Below are 18,643 nucleotides of genomic sequence, written 5' to 3' on the forward strand. Positions count from 1 at the left end.
GAGGATGGGAAAATCCGAAAGCCAAATGGATATCATGGAGAAATCAACTAAACCAGGGATGCGCCGTTGGACTGTTGCGGAGATCGGACTGTCTGTTTTATTGTTGCTGGTCAGCTGTGCCCTCGCCGGACTGGTAGTCCTCTACACATCGGCTCTCAAAGGTACGCTCACACAGGCAACTGCGGAGGGAGGACAAGTTCTTTGAAATCTGGCGTGCCATTGAAAACGCTTGTGATATCCTGATTCATTTGTAACCGTGCTTTTAGCCCGCAAATGGTTACAACATTTGAAGTAGATTTAACCAAACGAATGCATAATTCAATATGTCACTGATCATAATGTATGAATGATTATCACATAATCCTAACCCTATTAAAACTATAAATACAATTCCAACTCAATAAAGTTCAAAGACCATGGCAACATTTTCAGAAGTGATTTAGGCTGTTTGTGTTTAGTCGCTGCAGGGTACACATGGCCTCAAATCACAAGTGCACGTTTGTATTCTGAAACACATTTGGAATATCTTGTGAAAACAGTATCCACAAGGTCATAAATCGCAGAATATATTATTTACTTTGTGAGAAGTTTCCACATATTCCACACAGTTTCCAAATATTTTTAAGCTTCTTTGACTTCGACTTTGAAGAACACTGACAATGTACTATGACAAAGTAAATGTGATTGCACTTCTCCGTCTGAATTGTCCATCTTTCATTTCTTTCCTCCCAATGCAGAGCGATCGAACAGACCAGGTGTGTCCAGAGGCTCAGCCACTGATGGTGAGTCTTGGCCCTTGAAAGCTGTTACGAAATGCAGTCAGATAAGATCTGGTGAAAAGGGAGGATGTTTCGCTGAATGCTGTCCACCCCTAATTCCTTCTGTTGCTTCATCAGCAAGAGTCAGACAAAAGTGAGCTAACAGTCGTCGAGTCATCGCTGACAAAGCTAATTCCTATCAGACAGACAGGCAGACAAAGAGACAGAGAGACAAACAGACAGACAGACTGACAGACAGACAGACAGACAGAGAGACAGAGAGACAAACAAACAGACAGACAGACAGACAGACAGACAAACAGGCAGACAGACAGACAGACAGACAGACAGACAGACAGACAGACAGACAGACAGACAGACACACACACACACACACACACACACACACACACACACACACACACACACACACACACACACACACACACACACACACACACACACACACACACACCCACCCACACACACACGGCATCATGCCACAATTCTGCTGTCAGACAAAGTCTAAAGTTCCCCAGACACCGTGGCATCACACCAAGTCAACCCATGCTCAGTGTGTGTACCAGGACTCGGCGAAATGTTTCCATGTCAAACGGCTAAACAGTTTACCCCTAACATCCGTTCATTCTGTTTCCCAGGGCAGCAGTATCGTTCCAGCAGCAGCAACGTGTGCACCACGCCGGAGTGTGTCACAGCAGGTGAACAGCGACAGCTACTTCTTTGTTTGTCTGTTTATCCCATCAACACATAATGCCTTTTTAAATTTATTATCCTCCTTTGACCCAAAACACCTCACGTGCTAAAAATAGTTCCACCTACCGTACGTCACGCCCGTTGAGGTACGAACGCAGACCATGCAGCAGCACTTAGTGTTTGTACTGTGTGAGGATGGACGGCCCATGATGCATTTCACTCGACAGGCACACTCTGGTTACCTGTAGTAACTGTTTGTTAGTTGAGCGGTTTGTGTTGTTACTGTACACCGCTTGTGTAATAGTGCTCAGCTCTACACATCGTTGTTTACTAGGAGAATTACAGTACAGTGTTATTGCACGGGTGTCGGTGGAGGCTGGTGGAGGTAGAAATTGGAGGACGGGGCTCATTGTAATGCATGGAACGGAATGAGGAATGGTATCAGGCTCGTTTCGGTCCCTGCATTACAACGAGCCCGTCCTTCCGATTTTAACCTCCACCAGCCTCCCCTGACAGGGTATAGGGTCGACGGAAGTGCCGACCCTGACCCATTTCTCCTGCTGGATCCACCTCTCCTTCTCTCCCTCCTCTTCTGCATGTGATCGCCACGCAGCTGCGAGGCTGCTGCAGAACATGGATGCGACGGTGGAGCCGTGTCAGAACTTCTACCAGTACGCGTGCGGGGGCTGGCTGGAGCGCCACGTCATCCCGGAGACCAGCTCCCATCACAGCGTCTTTGACATCCTGAGAGACAAGCTGGAGATCGTGCTCAAGGGTCAGTCAACGTGTTTGCACAGTGACTTCCAGGCTCAGCCATTTAACCTTGAATAAATAACCTGAAGGTCAAGTGGATGACATGGAATTCCCCGCATTACCAGTCATATCCATCAGAGCAATGAGGGGAGAAATCATCTGTCTTTTGATCCGTTTTTCTGACAGGAGTTCTTGAGGCGAAGAACGAACGGGACCGGGACGCCATTAAGAAGGCTAAAACCCTCTACCGCTCCTGCATGAACGAGAGTGAGCAGTGTTCTCCTCATCAAAACATACTCCTTATCAAAACATACTCCTCATCAAAACATACTCCTCATACATACTCCTCATCAAAACATACTCCTCATCAAAACATACTCCTCATCAAAACATACTCCTCATCAAAACATACTCCTCATACATACTCCTTATCAAAACATACTCCTTATCAAAACATACTCCTCATACATACTCCTTATCAAAACATACTCCTTATCAAAACATACTCCTCATCAAAACATACTCCTCATACATACTCCTTATCAAAACATACTCCTTATCAAAACATACTCCTCATCAAAACATACTCCTCATACATACTCCTCATCAAAACATACTCCTCATGCATACTCCTCATACATACTCCTTATCAAAACATACTCCTCATCAAAACATACTCCTCATCAAAACATACTCCTCATACATACTCCTCATCAAAACATACTCCTTATCAAAACATACTCCTCATCAAAACATACTCCTCATGCATACTCCTCATACATACTCCTTATCAAAACATACTCCTCATCAAAACATACTCCTCATACATACTCCTTATCAAAACATACTCCTCATCAAAACATACTCCTCATCAAAACATACTCCTTATCAAAACACACTCCTTATCAAAACATACTCCTCATCAAAACATACTCCTTATCAAAACATACTCCTTATCAAAACATACTCCTCATACATACTCCTCATCAAAACATACTCCTCATCAAAACATACTCCTCATACATACTCCTCATCAAAACATACTCCTTATCAAAACATACTCCTCATCAAAACATACTCCTTATCAAAACATACTCCTCATCAAAACATACTCCTCATCAAAACATACTCCTCATACATACTCCTCATCAAAACATACTCCTCATCAAAACATACTCCTTATCAAAACATACTCCTTATTAAAACATACTCCTCATACATACTCCTCATCAAAACATACTCCTTATCAAAACATACTCCTCATCAAAACATACTCCTCATCAAAACATACTCCTCATACATACTCCTCATCAAAACATACTCCTCATCAAAACATACTCCTTATCAAAACATACTCCTCATCAAAACATACTCCTCATCAAAACACACTCCTTATCAAAACACACTCCTTATCAAAACACACTCCTTATCAAAACATACTCCTCATACATACTCCTTATCAAAACACACTCCTTATCAAAACATCCTCATACATACTCCTTATCAAAACATACTCCTCATACATACTCCTGTGCCCTGACATTCAAACAATCCCTGTTTGTTCCAGAGCAAGCTAGACTAACTGACTAACCCTAACCCTAACCCTAACTATATAATATACGCCATTTAGCTGACGCTTTTATCCAAAGTGACTTACATTGCAGTGAGTGCATACATACATTTCAGTATATATGGTCCCAGCAGGAATCAAACCCACAACCTACGCGTTGTTAGCACCATGCTCTACCAACTGAGCCGCAGAGGACCAATATTATTATTATCATTATTATTATTATTATTATTATTATTATATTATGATGATGATTATGATTATTTTATTATTATAATAATAATAATAATAATTATTATTATTATTATATTATATTATATTATTATTATTATTATTATTATTATTATATTATTATTATTATTATTATTATTATTATTATTATTATTATTATTATTATTATTATTATTATTATATTATGATTATAACCCTAACTGATGGGTGTATGGTGTGTTCTGCAGGCCTGATAGAGCAACGTGACTCCCAGCCTCTCCTGCGCCTCATTGATAGCATAGGAGACTGGCCTGTCGCCTCAGAGGACTGGAACAGCACTACAGGTACTCGTACGAGCACACACACAACAGACACACGTGTACACACACACACACACACACACACGTGCATGCACACACACACACACGCACACACACACACACACACACCGTGCACGGACACACACACACTCTCTCACACACACACACACACACACACACACACACATAACCTGCTGGGACATTCGTACAGAAATAGTACAGTGATATGAGCCTCAGTGACATTCTGAGAGAGACTGACCCCCATTGCTGTGCTGCAGGGTGTTAGGAATTCTAGATTCAGGTGTGATGTGTGGAGATCAGATCACCGTCAGTATTACTAAAAACCGTCAATTTTCAGTGTTACAATCTGCACAAGGGAGATATACAGCATACAACAAAGTAGGGAGGATCTCTGAGGAGCTGAAGGCCGGTCCTCAGTTTTAAGATAAACAGCCCCCCCTGCCCCCCCTCTTTGCTCTCTGTCTTCTCACATGGGCAGCAGGTGCCCCTCCTGAGGTGAAGGTGTTTACCATGCTGAGTATGGGAATGGCACCAGCAGCTTGGCCTGAGACAAAACAAATCCTTTTGCGGACCTTCTGTGCACAGAGAGACAAAGGCCTGGTCGAGCAGCCTGTGACTGATCTGACCACTGTAACACCAATACCAATCATCATGCAACTTATTAATCCACCAGAATCACCCTTCCCATCCAGGGCTGTCAGGTACAGAGTTGTGGTAGTCAGGTAGTCAGGTACAGTGTTGCGGTAGTCAGGTACAGTGTTGTGGTAGTCAGGTAGTCAGGTACAGAGTTGCGGTAGTCAGGTACAGTGTTGTGGTAGTCAGGTAGTCAGGTACAGTGTGGTAGTCAGGTACAGTGTGGTAGTCAGGTACAGTGTGGTAGTCAGGTAGTCAGGTACAGTGTTGTGGTAGTCAGGTAGTCAGGTACAGTGTAGTGGTAGTCAGGTAGTCAGGTACAGTGTTGTGGTAGTCAGGTACAGTGTGGTAGTCAGGTACAGTGTGGTAGTCAGGTAGTCAGGTACAGAGTTGCAGTAGGGGGATCATGGTGAGTGGGCAGAGCGTCTGAGCAGGTCCTCCATCAGCACTGTGACCGATCCCTAAAATAGAGCATTTGACAACAAGCTGCTGACTGTCGCCAGGGTAATTAAATATAATCAAGGACGGTGGCCCAAACTGAATTAACCACATAAGTGCATCTGCACAGGCAGATTTATGCATCTGTTTAATGCGGAGCAACGCGACTTATGGTATACTTGGCTGTCGGAGAGGGAGACAGTCTCTACAACATGTGGGTTTACCGGTTGATTGAATAGCATTGCATTACATTACATTAATGGCGTTTAGCAGACGCCTTTATCCAAAGCGACTTACAACAAATACATTTGTTTAAGTAAGTGAATCATCTATCCATCAGTCATCATAAGATAAAGTAATCAATGCTCAGACTAGGGGCCATTGGCAGTCACAATGCTAGAAGAAGATTTAAGGTTATTTTTTTTAACAGGAGAAAGACTTGTACAGGGGGGTAGTGGGGGTGAAGAGGTCTCTCGGGTTGGTTTAGGGTTAATACAGGGGGGTAGTGGGGGTGAAGAGGTCTCTTGGGTTGGGGTTAGGGTTAGTACAGGGAGGTAGAGGGGGTGAAGAGGTCACTCAGGTTGGGGTTAGGGTTAGTACAGGGGGGTAGTGGGGGTGAAGAGGTCTCTCTGGGTTGGGGTTAGGGTTAGTACAGGGGGGTAGTGGGGGTGAAGAGGTCTCTTGGGTTGGGGTTAGGGTTATATGGCGTTGGGAACGCCGTGCGGTCTATTGATGTTGTGTGTCATTTTAACTGTGGCGCCAGAGGAGGCGTGGAGCCTGGAGGACACCCTGGCCGTCCTCACCTCGCGGTACCATAAGAAGGTTCTGCTGGACATGTACGTGTGGACGGACGACCGTGACTCCCGGCGCCACATCATCTACGTGAGTCCCACCTGTGTGGAGTCTTCAGACGAACAGGACCAGTCAACAGTTTGGACACACCTTCTCATTCAATGTTTTTTTTTTATTATAATTTTTTTTTTATTATTATTTTCGACATTGTAGATTAATATTGAAGACATCAAAACTATGAAGGAACACATATGGAATTATGTGGTAAACAAAAAAGTGTTAAACAAACCAGAATATGTTTTATATTTTAGATTCTTTAAAGTAGCCACCTTTTGCTTTGATGGCAGCTTTGCACACTCTTGGCAAGGTGTGTCCAAACCTTTGACTGGTACTGTATATATATATATATATATACCTGTCAGTTAGACAGAACTGTTTAGAGTCTTCAGATGTACTTTAGACGATATCTACAGTCATTTGGGCTGTACTGAGAATTGTTTGTCTATTTCTGTTTCACAAGTACGACATGTATAGATTTGCAGTTCTTCAACAGTATTTGAGGTGATTTGGGGATGACGGGTGTGTTTTTTTTTTTGACAGATTGACCAACCATTACTTGGAATGCCGTCCAGGGATTACTACTTCAACGATGGAAACTACAAAAGGGTTCTTTCTTAAAACCATGTTTTTTTTTTGTTTTTTTAACATAATATTAACATAATTTCACTGGAAAAGACAAGGTTACAGTGTCGTCACTGCCTGTGCTGTGTGTCCCTCTAGGTGAGAGAGGCCTACCTGCAGTTCATGGTCTCCGTTGCGAAGATTGCCCGGGAGGACCGGAACCTGACCCAGGATGACGAGCATGTGTGGGAGGAGATGACGCAGGTGCTGGAGCTGGAGACAGACATCGCCAACGTGAGTGCCCGTCCGTCACTCCAACAGGAAGAGGAGCTGTGGGACAGAAGGTGGAAGGAAGCATTGTGACAGGGTGACACGCAGGGGAGGGCTGGTGGAGGTAGACATCGGAGGACGGGCTCATTGTAATGGATGGAACGGAATGAGGAATGGTGTTAAACATGAGGCCGTTCCTCATTCCATTCCATGCATTACAATGAGCCCATCCTCCGATTTCTACCTCCACTGATGCCATATTAAAGGGAGACCCCCCCACCCCCCCCACCCCCCTCAATGAATTAGATAAACAACATATACGTTTATTAAACTGAGATCTACAGACACCCTCTTCTGATTTTGCACACATGTTACAGTTTGAGCATCATGAATATGGGTGGATACTACGGTTTGTATTTGTCATCAGAAATGTCCGTGCATCAGACGTCCCACTATGCTGTCCTTCTCCACTAGGCCACGTCCCCAGCTGAGGAGCGCCAGGACGTCACCGTCCTCTACAACAAGATGACCCTCAGTGAACTGCAGGAGACCTACAGCCTCAATGTCAGTTCCTCCACTCCACTGGATTCCTATCGGTGGAGGCTGGTGGAGGTAGAAGTCGGAGGACGGGGCTCATTGTAATGCACGGAACAGAATGAGGAAAATGTACTTGATACGTTACAATGCATTACGTCTTTGTAATCCATGCATTACAAAGAGCCCGTCCTCCGATTTCTACCTCCACCAGCCTTCCTTGATTTGTACTGTACTACACAGTATATCCCTGTATTAATGGTTTACAGGTCAAGGCTCAAGCTAAATATAGCTGTTTTTTTTTGATAGGGCTTTAATTGGACTCAATACATCCGAGGTGTGTTGTCCAGCGTGGCGGTAGAGGTACAGGTGGAGGAGGACGTGGTTGTCTACAGCACACCCTACCTGGAGAAGATGAATGAGGTGCTCTCCAAGCACAGCGTCAGGTGAGGCTCCGCCCTGCACGCCCACAGTACCAGTCAAAAGTTTGGACACACCTTGCCAAGAGTGTGCAAAGCTGTCATCAAAGCAAAAGGTGGCTACTTTGAAGAATCTAAAATATAAAACATATTCTGGTTGACGTTACCCGATGTCCACGTTCTCCTCCTCCAGAACCATGCAGAACTACCTCACATGGCAGCTCATCATCGAGAGACTCAGCTGCCTGAGTCGTCGCTTCAAAGACGCCAGGGCGAACTATAAAAAGGTGAGCGAGAGAGAGAGAGAGAGAGACAGAGAGAGACAGAGAGAGACAGAGAGAGACAGAGAGAGAGAGAGAGAGAGAGAGAGAGAGAGAGAGAGAGAGAGAGAGAGAGAGAGAGAGAGAGAGAGACGCAGACGACTGAAAATAGCACAATGGGAACGTTTTAGGGGAAACACAGGGTGGTGAAGAAAAAAAGGAAAAAGCCTGAAAGAAGCAGGGACCCATAAATCTGGGATTGTTCTGCGTTGGGTTTGACGGTGTGTTTATGCGTGTCGTCAGGCTCTGTACGGGACGACGGTGGAGGAGGCGCGGTGGCGGGACTGCGTGCGGTACGTCCAGAGCACCATGGAGAACGCGGTGGGGGCGTTGTACGTGCGCGAGACGTTCGCTGGGGAGAGCAAACGCATGGTGAGTTATTGGTGCAGACAGGAGGCGGATAAAAACAGGAAGATCCCCCTCTGGTTTTAATAGTCAATCACTGTCATCGCAGCAGTTTCGGCTGCACTCGTAGCATGAGAGGGGCAGCTCATTTGTGTGTGTGTGTGTGAGTGTAGTGTGTGTGTGTGCGTGTGTGTGTGTGTGTGTGTGTGTGTGTGTGTGTGTGTGTGTGTCTTTGCTCTCACTGTGAATAATTTATTTATACACTTGTTGTGTTGACAGGTCAGTGACCTCATCAGTAAGATCCAGGAAGCGTACGTGGAAACGCTGGAGGAGCTGAGCTGGATGGACCCTCAGTCTAAGGAGAAGGCCAGAGAGAAGGTACAAACACAGCAGTGCAAAACCAAAAACAGACCCTTTACACCAGTGGAGGCTGGTGGAGGTAGAAATTGGAGGACTCTAGTCTAGTCTCATGTATTAGTCTCTAGTCTAGTCTCATGTATTAGTCTCATGTATTAGTCTCTAGTCTAGTCTCATGTATTAGTCTCTATCCTAGTCTCTAGTCTAGTCTCATGTATTAGTCTCTATCCTAGTCTCTAGTCTAGTCTCATGTATTAGTCTCATGTATTAGTCTCTAGTCTAGTCTCTAGTCTAGTCTCATGTATTAGTCTCATGTATTAGTCTCTAGTCTAGTCTCTAGTCTAGTCTCATGTATTAGTCTCATGTATTAGTCTCTAGTCTAGTCTCTAGTCTAGTCTCATGTATTAGTCTCATGTATTAGTCTCTAGTCTAGTCTCTAGTCTAGTCTCATGTATTAGTCTCTAGTCTAGTCTCTAGTCTAGTCTCATGTATTAGTCTCTATCCTAGTCTCTAGTCTAGTCTCATGTATTAGTCTCATGTATTAGTCTCTAGTCTAGTCTCTAGTCTAGTCTCATGTATTAGTCTCATGTATTAGTCTCTATCCTAGTCTCTAGTCTAGTCTCATGTATTAGTCTCTAGTCTAGTCTCTAGTCTAGTCTCATGTATTAGTCTCATGTATTAGTCTCAAGCATTAGTCTCATGTATTAGTCTCATGTATTAGTCTCTATCCTAGTCTCTAGTCTAGTCTCATGTATTAGTCTCTAGTCTAGTCTCTAGTCTAGTCTCATGTATTAGTCTCATGTATTAGTCTCATGTATTAGTCTCATGTATTAGTCTCTAGTCTAGTCTCATGTATTAGTCTCATGTATTAGTCTCATGTATTAGTCTCTAGTCTAGTCTCATGTATTAGTCTCATGTATTAGTCTCATGTATTAGTCTCTAGTCTAGTCTCATGTATTAGTCTCATGTATTAGTCTCTAGTCTAGTCTCATGTATTAGTCTCATGTATTAGTCTCATGTATTAGTCTCTAGTCTAGTCTCATGTATTAGTCTCATGTATTAGTCTCTAGTCTAGTCTCATGTATTAGTCTCATGTATTAGTCTCTAGTCTAGTCTCATGTATTAGTCTCTAGTCTAGTCTCATGTATTAGTCTCTAGTCTAGTCTCTAGTCTAGTCTCTAGTCTAGTCTCTAGTCTAGTCTCTATCCTAGTCTCATGCATTAGTCTCATGTATTAGTCTCAAGCATTAGTCTCATGCATTAGTCTCAAGCATTAGTCTCACGCATTAGTCTCATGCATTAGTCTCATGTATTAGTCTCAAGCATTAGTCTCAAGCATTAGTCTCTATCCTAGTCTCATGCATTAGTCTCTACAGTCCTCACTTGTTCTCTGCTTTGACTGTATTAAACCCCCATGACTGTTAGACTTGTTATCATGTTTTGTCTCATTGTCTTGTTAATTGTTTTTTATTCATATTCCTGGAAAGAGCATTGTGTATGACGGTGTATGTGCTCTATAAATAAAGTTTGATTCGATTTGATTTGATTTGATATGCGTTATAGGCCATGGCCATCAAGGAGCATATTGGCTATCCTGACCACATCCTGGAAGAGGACAATCAGAAGCTTGACGAGGAGTTTGCCCACGTGAGTGAGAGCTCACTTGCATCCTAGGCACTCTCTTCCTGTTTCTTCTGGCTCTAAGTGAAACTTGACATATTGAGTGTGTCTTGGTTGGCTCTCTCTGTCTCTGTCTCTGTCTCTGTCTCTGTCTCTCTCTCTCTCTCTCTCTCTCTCTCTCTCTCTCTCTCTCTCTGTCTCTGTCTCTGTCTCTCTCTCTGTCTCTGTCTCTGTCTCTGTCTCTGTCTCTCTCTCACTCTCTCTCTCTCTCTGTCTGTCTCTGTCTCTGTCTCTCTCTCCCTCTCTCTCTCTCTCTCTCTCTCTCTGCAGCTGAACTTTACAGAGGAGAACTACTTTGAGAACATACTTGAGAATCTGCAATCTGAGGCACACAAGAGTCTGAAGAAGCTGAGGGAACCAGTTGACCCTGACCTGTAAGCTACATCCATTCAGTCTCACATACAGTACACGCACATGAACACAAGCACATTTACACCAGGGGACGCTGGTGGAGGTAGAAATCGCAGGACTCATTGTAATGCATGGAACAGTATGAGGAATGGTCTCAAGCACACGTATCATGATACCATTCCTCATTCCGTTCCATGCATTACAATGAGCCCGTCCTCAGATTTCTACCTCCACCAGCCTCCCCTGACAGATGCTTAAATGCTATTCTTTTCATTAAGGTGGATCATTGGGGCTGCTGTGGTCAATGCCTTCTACTCACCAAACAGAAACCAGATAGGTATGATTTCTACCAACTGACGGACCACCCGGTGACAGACAAACCGCAGACTCATACGATTGTAATGGGGACTGATGTGGTGGTTTGGCTCTGATACGACATCCCTGTTCATGAGACTCTTGCTTCTCAACCCCACTTCCACTCACGCGTCATTGAGAATAATGACTAGCTGTAATGCTTTTTCCGCTGTTGACAGAGTAAAACCAGTTTCAGGCTCCAGTGCACACAAGAGCCGCTGCTTAAAGAGATTGGCCCGGGGCGCCGCAATGACTGGTGTCTCAGACGACGCTAGAACGTCGACTGTAATGTGCGGTGGTTCTTACGATCTGGTTCTTACGATCTGGTTCTTACGATCTGAAGCTGGGATTGGTGTAGCCTGGGTTGCCCCAGATCTGTTTGTGCTAATAGCCGACCTCCTTGCTGTCGTTGTCATGACAAACATGCTTTGCTGTTAGGATGCAGGTTTACAGACGCTCTTTAGTTCATCTGGGTTTCTTTGACTCTAGTGTTCCCTGCCGGAATCCTGCAGCCTCCGTTCTTCAGTAAACAACAGCTCCAGGCGCTGAACTTTGGTGGTATAGGGATGGTGATTGGACATGAGATAACCCATGGATTTGATGACAGAGGTGAGGCTGCTAAATATCACACTGACAGCATTGTAGATAAAAAAAATACTCTGAGGAGTTTCTAAAGAACTTTAGTAGTTGCCATCCAGTCGGGCCAAGATAAACATCAAGTCCCAATTAACAGTCGCTGTTCAGCTCCAACATGTTGCATCATCTTTGCGCACTGGGGATTATCTATTCATGGGGAAATGTTTGCTTATGATTCTTCAAGCCTTTCGCCAGATAGTATCCCAACTGTTTTCAACTCTTTACCTTTGCACACAGGGCGGAACTTCGATAAGGATGGTAACATGCTCAACTGGTGGAGTAACTACTCTGCTGAGCACTTTAACGATCAGTCACAGTGCATGGTGCAACAGTATGGCAACTTCAACTGGAAGCTTGCAGGAGGACAAAATGTGAGTTTCCTTGTGAGAAAAATAGTTCTTAACATAATAATAACATAATCATTAACATAATCATTAACATAATCATTAAATGATTCAAAACGTTGTATTGATTACATTTGATGTGCCACCATATTTGGATGAGAGAGCCCCCCAACAGTGTTTTTTTTCAGTGCTGTGAGTTTGATCAGTCTCTCTCTGTGTGCCCCCCCCCCCCCCCCAGGTCAGTGGGATCAGTACTCTGGGCGAGAACATCGCAGACAACGGAGGAGTTCGTCAAGCTTATAAGGTGTCATCAAAATCATAGGACAATAGTCTTTATAAAGGCAATTGAACCCCAATATAACATAGACTGTGACTGAACAGTGTCTGTGAATCAGGGGAGGCTGGTGGAGGTAGAAATCGGAGGATGGGCTCGATTTCTGCCTCCACCAGCCTCCCCTGCTGTGAATACATGTAACATGTGTATGTTTTCCCATGTGGTCCCAGGCCTACCTGAAGTGGATGGACAGAGAGGGAGAGGAGCCTCGCTTACCCGGTCTCGACATGGACCACAAGCAGCTTTTCTTTCTTAACTTTGCCCAAGTGAGTAACAAAGAAAACTTGATTGTCGTGTCATTCATCGAAACTCAATGAATTACAGAAAGCACTATATCTTGTTTTAAACACAATACATTACAAATTGAGTAGACTGGAGGACTGACAACAAACCCCCAAATGGATGCTTTTTCCGTAGAATTATTGGTTTTCAGAAATAAACAATTGGACAATGGAGGGTTGGAATGTACTCTTAAACAATAACAGATCATAACTTTATGTCAGACTTCCTACCTGGGAGTCAAGACTTTGTGCCAAGATAACCGCCACGGTGCCAGAGAAAACAAGACGAGAGCTTAGCCAGGCTGTGTTTGACACTCCACATCCAAAAGCAGGTCAAAAAGCCTATTACAAATCTGTATAACATCCCCGTACAATCCCTGCTGGGATTATGAACTTCGGCAATCAAACAGCATTGCAACACAAACAGACCTGCACCAAAGGTGCTTCTGGCAATCATCATCTCTTCATGGTTTGCATTAATATCTGCCAAAATACATAAAAGCTGTATATTTTCAAAAAAAAGGTACAATGTGAACATATATGGTACTGATTTAAAATCCGGTCGATACATAGATTCTAGTATCAACATAATGTCTTCACAGTGTCATAACGCATAATGTGGTCTGCTTTTATAAAAATTTGAATCGATATCCTTCCCCTCCAGGTGTGGTGCGGTTCCTATCGGCCAGAATATGCCAGCCAGTCGATCAAGACGGACTCACACAGTCCCCTGGAATACAGGTCAGAACCAACAGTCAAAATGTAGCCTTTGGCACGAGCCGATCCACATTCTGTCAATCTCCAGCCATCACTCTTGTCTTCACCTCTTTTCTCCCACAGGGTTCTTGGCTCCCTGCAGAACTTCGGAGCCTTCTCCGAAGCATTCCAGTGCAAAAAAGGTAGTCCAATGAATCCTCAGATGAAGTGTCGGGTGTGGTAGCCAGTTCCTGCCTCCAGCTACCTACCTTGGGTATTTATTTCTGGACCGGGGCGACTGAACTTGAGAACATAAACTAAACTACCAACTTGTGTTATATTCACCATGCCGTATGGCCCATTCTGCCTCAGAGTATGTCCCACAGATCTACAGTACATGGCAGAAGCTAACACAGATATTTACACCCGTGTTTAACAGTGTGTAAATATATACAGTATATAAATAGACTGCGTAACTGTCCAAAATAAACCCCAGTTTCATCACTTGGAGCAGACTTAAACTACAGTGAGACAGGAGGGACACTTGCTTGAGTGTGTACATGGCTACTCAACTTAGAAATGTTGTCTGTGGGTGAATAGTTTTGCTTGTTCTTGTTTACAAGTGGTTTTGCTGTATACCACTGTGGGTGGTGAGTGAGTGAATGAGAGAGTGCATGATAAATGACAGGGCAAACTTATAAAACAGAGACCTTGTTAAATAGGTTTAAGCCTATACAGCTGGCTCCAAATGCTGGCTTTAAATACGTTTTAAGACTCATTCTGAAACAACACCTTGATCTCTATGCCAAGTCATTCAAATGACAAAATACACCGTGCTTTGAAGCCCACATATTTCAGTGGCTTAAATCTATGTCTTTTGGCACTGAGGTGCCTCGTGCGGTTTTATCTGATACAAGATATATTTGTTTTTTCGAGACGTTTTGGCGAGAGGCCAGATGTTCTCTAACCATGTGTGATAAGGGGCAGAGCGATAACTCTCAGCCATTGCAGCGTGACTGAGGAATCAGGATGAGCTCTGTGAGAAAATATGGAGCGGCGGTGAGTTGGAGCAGAGGGCCGGCCTAGCGGGCCACGCTCCCAAGGCTCCGTTAATCCACTGTTTAATGAAACAATTTACCTGAAGACTTCAAGACTGTTAAACCTTCACAGCTTTAACCTTATATGAACCTTTTAAACAGAAGATAATAATAATAGAATAATAATAATAGAAGAAATAAGGATGGATTATAATGTGTTGCTTTAGCTGTCCATATGAGATCTGCAGTGTATAAAGCTATTCAGGAGGATATTTGTTGGGGAAAATTGCCGAGCACAGTTCTGGGATGTGCTGATGATAAGCCAAGGAGAGTGTTTTATTCATGATGGCTACTCTATAGTCTCAATAACCTACATCGTGGCATGAAAGTGTAGGTGGTTTTACCTACTGTATGTGTTGTGGTAGAACATGTTTCAGATACATAACAGATTATCCAGCGCTCCTTATATCTGGCTTTGTCCACCAGACCAGGCATTATATGTTGGGCCTTTTGACAGTATACGTACAGTAGGGACCAGCATCGATAATACAAAGTGTTGCTTTTTCAAAAAGGGGGCAGAGAGAAGCCTTTTAGTATATGATATTGTGGGTTTTCTGGTTTAAAGATAAAAACGAAAAACAAAAACATGAGAACAATACTTGTTGTTTTCAGCCATGACGCTTACGCACCTTTGCCTAAGTGGCTTAGAGTAGCAGCGCCTAGTCTTCTCGCTTATGACATCACCAGCAGAGGCAGAACGGGGGGACATGCTTATATAACATAATCAGGAATGTGCAGTCATGCCTCAGCCGGCGACCCACCTGCAAAACAAAGACAATCTCCTCGAATGGAGGAAGGAAACCTCCCTGAGATAGGCGCTTCACAAACAGTACACGTGGGTTCAGGGTTCCTCCACAGAGTGTGTTTGGAAAAAGAACGTCCCCTCCACTCCCCCTCTGCTCCTTCAGGGTGTAGGGTTCTCAACTATAACACAAATCACGTGGACACATGTGGCAAATGCCTGTTAGAGGAGACCTGGATAACTCTTTTCTGTGCGTGCTGTGCCGTAGCCGTGCGTTCCTATGGCCCATGGTCTGATTTGGCTGTCTAGACATCCTAGTGGTCACTCCGAGGTGTTGCACCGCACCTTGGAGAGGAGGTGCATAATACCAATTAGTCCAAATGATTGAAGTGTTTGGGTATTTATTGAATAATAGACCTGCGTCATGTTGTATATAACTGCGTAACCTGTTGTTGTGAAATGCGTCTTGCCATGATTGAACACATGATCCTCTGAGAAGAGACGCACCGCAATACATCAAAGAACTCAACCGTGACAACGAGACCTACACAGCATACCGGTAACACCTTTCATACCAGCAACAGCTACCACACCGGTAACACCTTTCATACCAGCAACAGCTACCACACCGGTAACAGCTACCACACCAGTAACAGCTACCACACCGGTAACAGCTACCATACCAGTAACAGCTACCACACCGGTAACAGCTACCATACCAGTAACACCTTTCATACCAGTAACACTTTTCATACCAGTAACACTTTTCATACCAGTAACACCATTCATACCAGTAACATTGTTCATACCAGCAACAGCTACCATACCAGTAACACCTTTCATACCGGTAACACCTACCATACCAGCAACACCTTTCATACCAGTAACACCTTTCATATCAGCAACAGCTACCATACCGGTAACACCTACCATCCCAGTAACAGCTACCATACCAGTAACACCTTTCATACCAGCAACAGCTACCATACCAGTAACACCTTTCATAACAGCAACATTAACACCTACCATACCAGTAACAGTAACAGCTACCATACCAGTAAAAGTAACAGCTACCACTCCAGTAATAGTAACACCTACCATACCAGTAACAGCTAACATACCAGTAACACCTACCATACCAGTAACACCTTTCATACCAGTAACACCTTTCATACTAGTAACATCTTTCATACCGGTAACACCTTTCATACCAGCAACAGTAATAGCTACCATATCAGTAACAGTAACACCTACCATACCAGTAACAGTAACAGCTACCATACCGGTAAAACCTTTCGTAACAGTAACAGCGACCATACCGGTAACAGCTACCATACCGGGACCACCACACAGAACTTGAGTGCGTAGGGATGAGGAGTGAAGGCCAGAACACACAGGGAGCAGAGAGGCAGAGAGGCAGGGAGGCAGAGAGGCAGGGAGGCAGGGAGGCAGAGAGGCAGGGAGGCAGAGAGGCAGCAGATGAAGAGGTACCTCCTGCTCTGTCTCATTGATCAGCGCCACACAGATGAAAGGTTGTGTGTTGGAGTGTGGCCACAGTGCTAACCGCTCTGGGAAAAAACACTCTGGGGAAATGGCTTCTCATTAAAGAGCTGGTCAGGGCCAGGACTGTTATTTTCTACCTTGATTAACAAGTAATGGCAGCAGAGCTAAAGAGCGGAACAGGAGAGAGGACAGGCGAACCTGACAACATGATCAAATGGAGTGGTGGGTGGCCCGCGATATTGGAACAAAGACAGGGCTTTAGAGGAGAACAAACGCACAGATATGTTCTGAATGCTTGACAGTCACTGACAACATTCAGGATGCCTTGGTCAATTGAACATGACTGTTACGTCTCAGCAGAGATTTATTGAATGTGCATATATAATATATCTGCCTTTGAAGCTTTGTTTACCTTTACTCTTTGCTTGTTTATGAATCATAATGGCTTGTACTGTTGTCCTGTGCAAGGGAAAACGATAGCTTTGTGACTGGGGACTGTTTCTCTGGGAATGTTGCCAATGAAAGCAGATTTAGCTTGGCTAACATGACAGCTAAATGTATACGGGGGCTACAGTATTTGAGAGTGATATTTTAGCCGAGGAGTTGCGGCTGGTTTTCCTGGAGAGAAAGTTAAGGACGGAGTAAAGAACTTTTTAATGAATGTCATAAGCTACATTATAAAGGTGTTATATATGATATTGTTTGCACATATACGCTTTCAAAGTTGTACATAGAGTACTTCATACAATTGTTGTGTATAGCAACATTTTAACACACATAGCCTGTGATAAGAGTACTTTCAACTGGTCATGTTTATTGTATAACTATCACTGCATAACTGTAACCCTCTGCAACTGAACAACCACCACTGCAGCCATAAACCAACGGAACCAGTGGAACTATTATTTCGGTGAATTATCTGAGGCAACAATAGGATTACTTCTGTTCGCTCCTCCGGCATTCACAGGTGAAAGATCTGCTGCTGTATAATTACCTGAAGGACAGCTATTTTTGTGACTCCAAATCTGTCATTAGCGCTTATCGATTCATTGTTTACTGGGAATGTTTCAAATATCTGCTCTCAAAGGTTTTATGGTGACCATGATATAGTTACTGTATACATAGTTATTGAGCTGAATCCTTGTGGTTTATTTCTCAGACCAGTGAGTTATTCTGAAACTTTTAATGTTAAAGGTTTTTGAGATGTAAACTCATGATGTTCTGAACGTGTGCTGTGTTTTGTGATTTAAATGCAAAACAATATTGCATATATAATGCTGTATGCAATTTGTAAAGTTAAAGTAAAGTTATATCTTGGTGTAAAAACAGCTACATGTATATGTATTCAGTACAATGGATTAAATGATCTTGTCTAAGCATCTCTTCCTGTGTTTGGTCTGGGTCTGTTTACTGAGGAACGTAGGTTGTTTCAATATGTATTTGTGTATATAAAACGAGTCATACCGTATAGTATGTTGATTCAATCTTTATTATAATTTAATAAACCACATAGTTTCATTTAAAAAGAGAACACAATGTCAGTTGAACAGA

The 18,643-nt window shown here is 43.6% G+C and overlaps 1 protein-coding gene across 1 annotated transcript in view; it reads left to right on the forward strand.

Moving 5' to 3' along the window:
• The window catches only part of mmel1 (membrane metallo-endopeptidase-like 1), a 20,673-nt gene extending 2,199 nt beyond the window's left edge, over positions 1-18,474 (forward strand). The window contains exons 2-24 of the mRNA XM_083668738.1: positions 1-161; positions 738-782; positions 1,418-1,477; positions 2,086-2,247; positions 2,412-2,492; positions 4,254-4,349; positions 6,181-6,299; positions 6,810-6,875; positions 6,990-7,124; positions 7,575-7,664; positions 7,944-8,080; positions 8,247-8,340; positions 8,617-8,745; positions 8,998-9,096; positions 10,638-10,721; positions 11,025-11,128; positions 11,384-11,442; positions 11,949-12,068; positions 12,333-12,466; positions 12,678-12,743; positions 12,944-13,039; positions 13,719-13,795; positions 13,895-18,474. The exon at positions 1-161 is cut by the window's left edge and continues 13 nt beyond it. Coding sequence (XP_083524864.1) covers positions 5-161; positions 738-782; positions 1,418-1,477; positions 2,086-2,247; positions 2,412-2,492; positions 4,254-4,349; positions 6,181-6,299; positions 6,810-6,875; positions 6,990-7,124; positions 7,575-7,664; positions 7,944-8,080; positions 8,247-8,340; positions 8,617-8,745; positions 8,998-9,096; positions 10,638-10,721; positions 11,025-11,128; positions 11,384-11,442; positions 11,949-12,068; positions 12,333-12,466; positions 12,678-12,743; positions 12,944-13,039; positions 13,719-13,795; positions 13,895-13,994 — 2,310 coding nt within the window. The 5' untranslated portion in view covers positions 1-4 and the 3' untranslated portion in view covers positions 13,995-18,474. The remainder of the gene's footprint in view (positions 162-737; positions 783-1,417; positions 1,478-2,085; positions 2,248-2,411; positions 2,493-4,253; positions 4,350-6,180; positions 6,300-6,809; positions 6,876-6,989; positions 7,125-7,574; positions 7,665-7,943; positions 8,081-8,246; positions 8,341-8,616; positions 8,746-8,997; positions 9,097-10,637; positions 10,722-11,024; positions 11,129-11,383; positions 11,443-11,948; positions 12,069-12,332; positions 12,467-12,677; positions 12,744-12,943; positions 13,040-13,718; positions 13,796-13,894) is intronic.
• Positions 18,475-18,643: the final 169 nt, after the last annotated feature.

The sequence above is a fragment of the Argentina silus genome, assembly GCF_951799395.1.
Source record: "Argentina silus genome assembly, chromosome: 4".
Classification (NCBI taxonomy): Eukaryota; Metazoa; Chordata; class Actinopteri; order Argentiniformes; family Argentinidae; genus Argentina; species Argentina silus.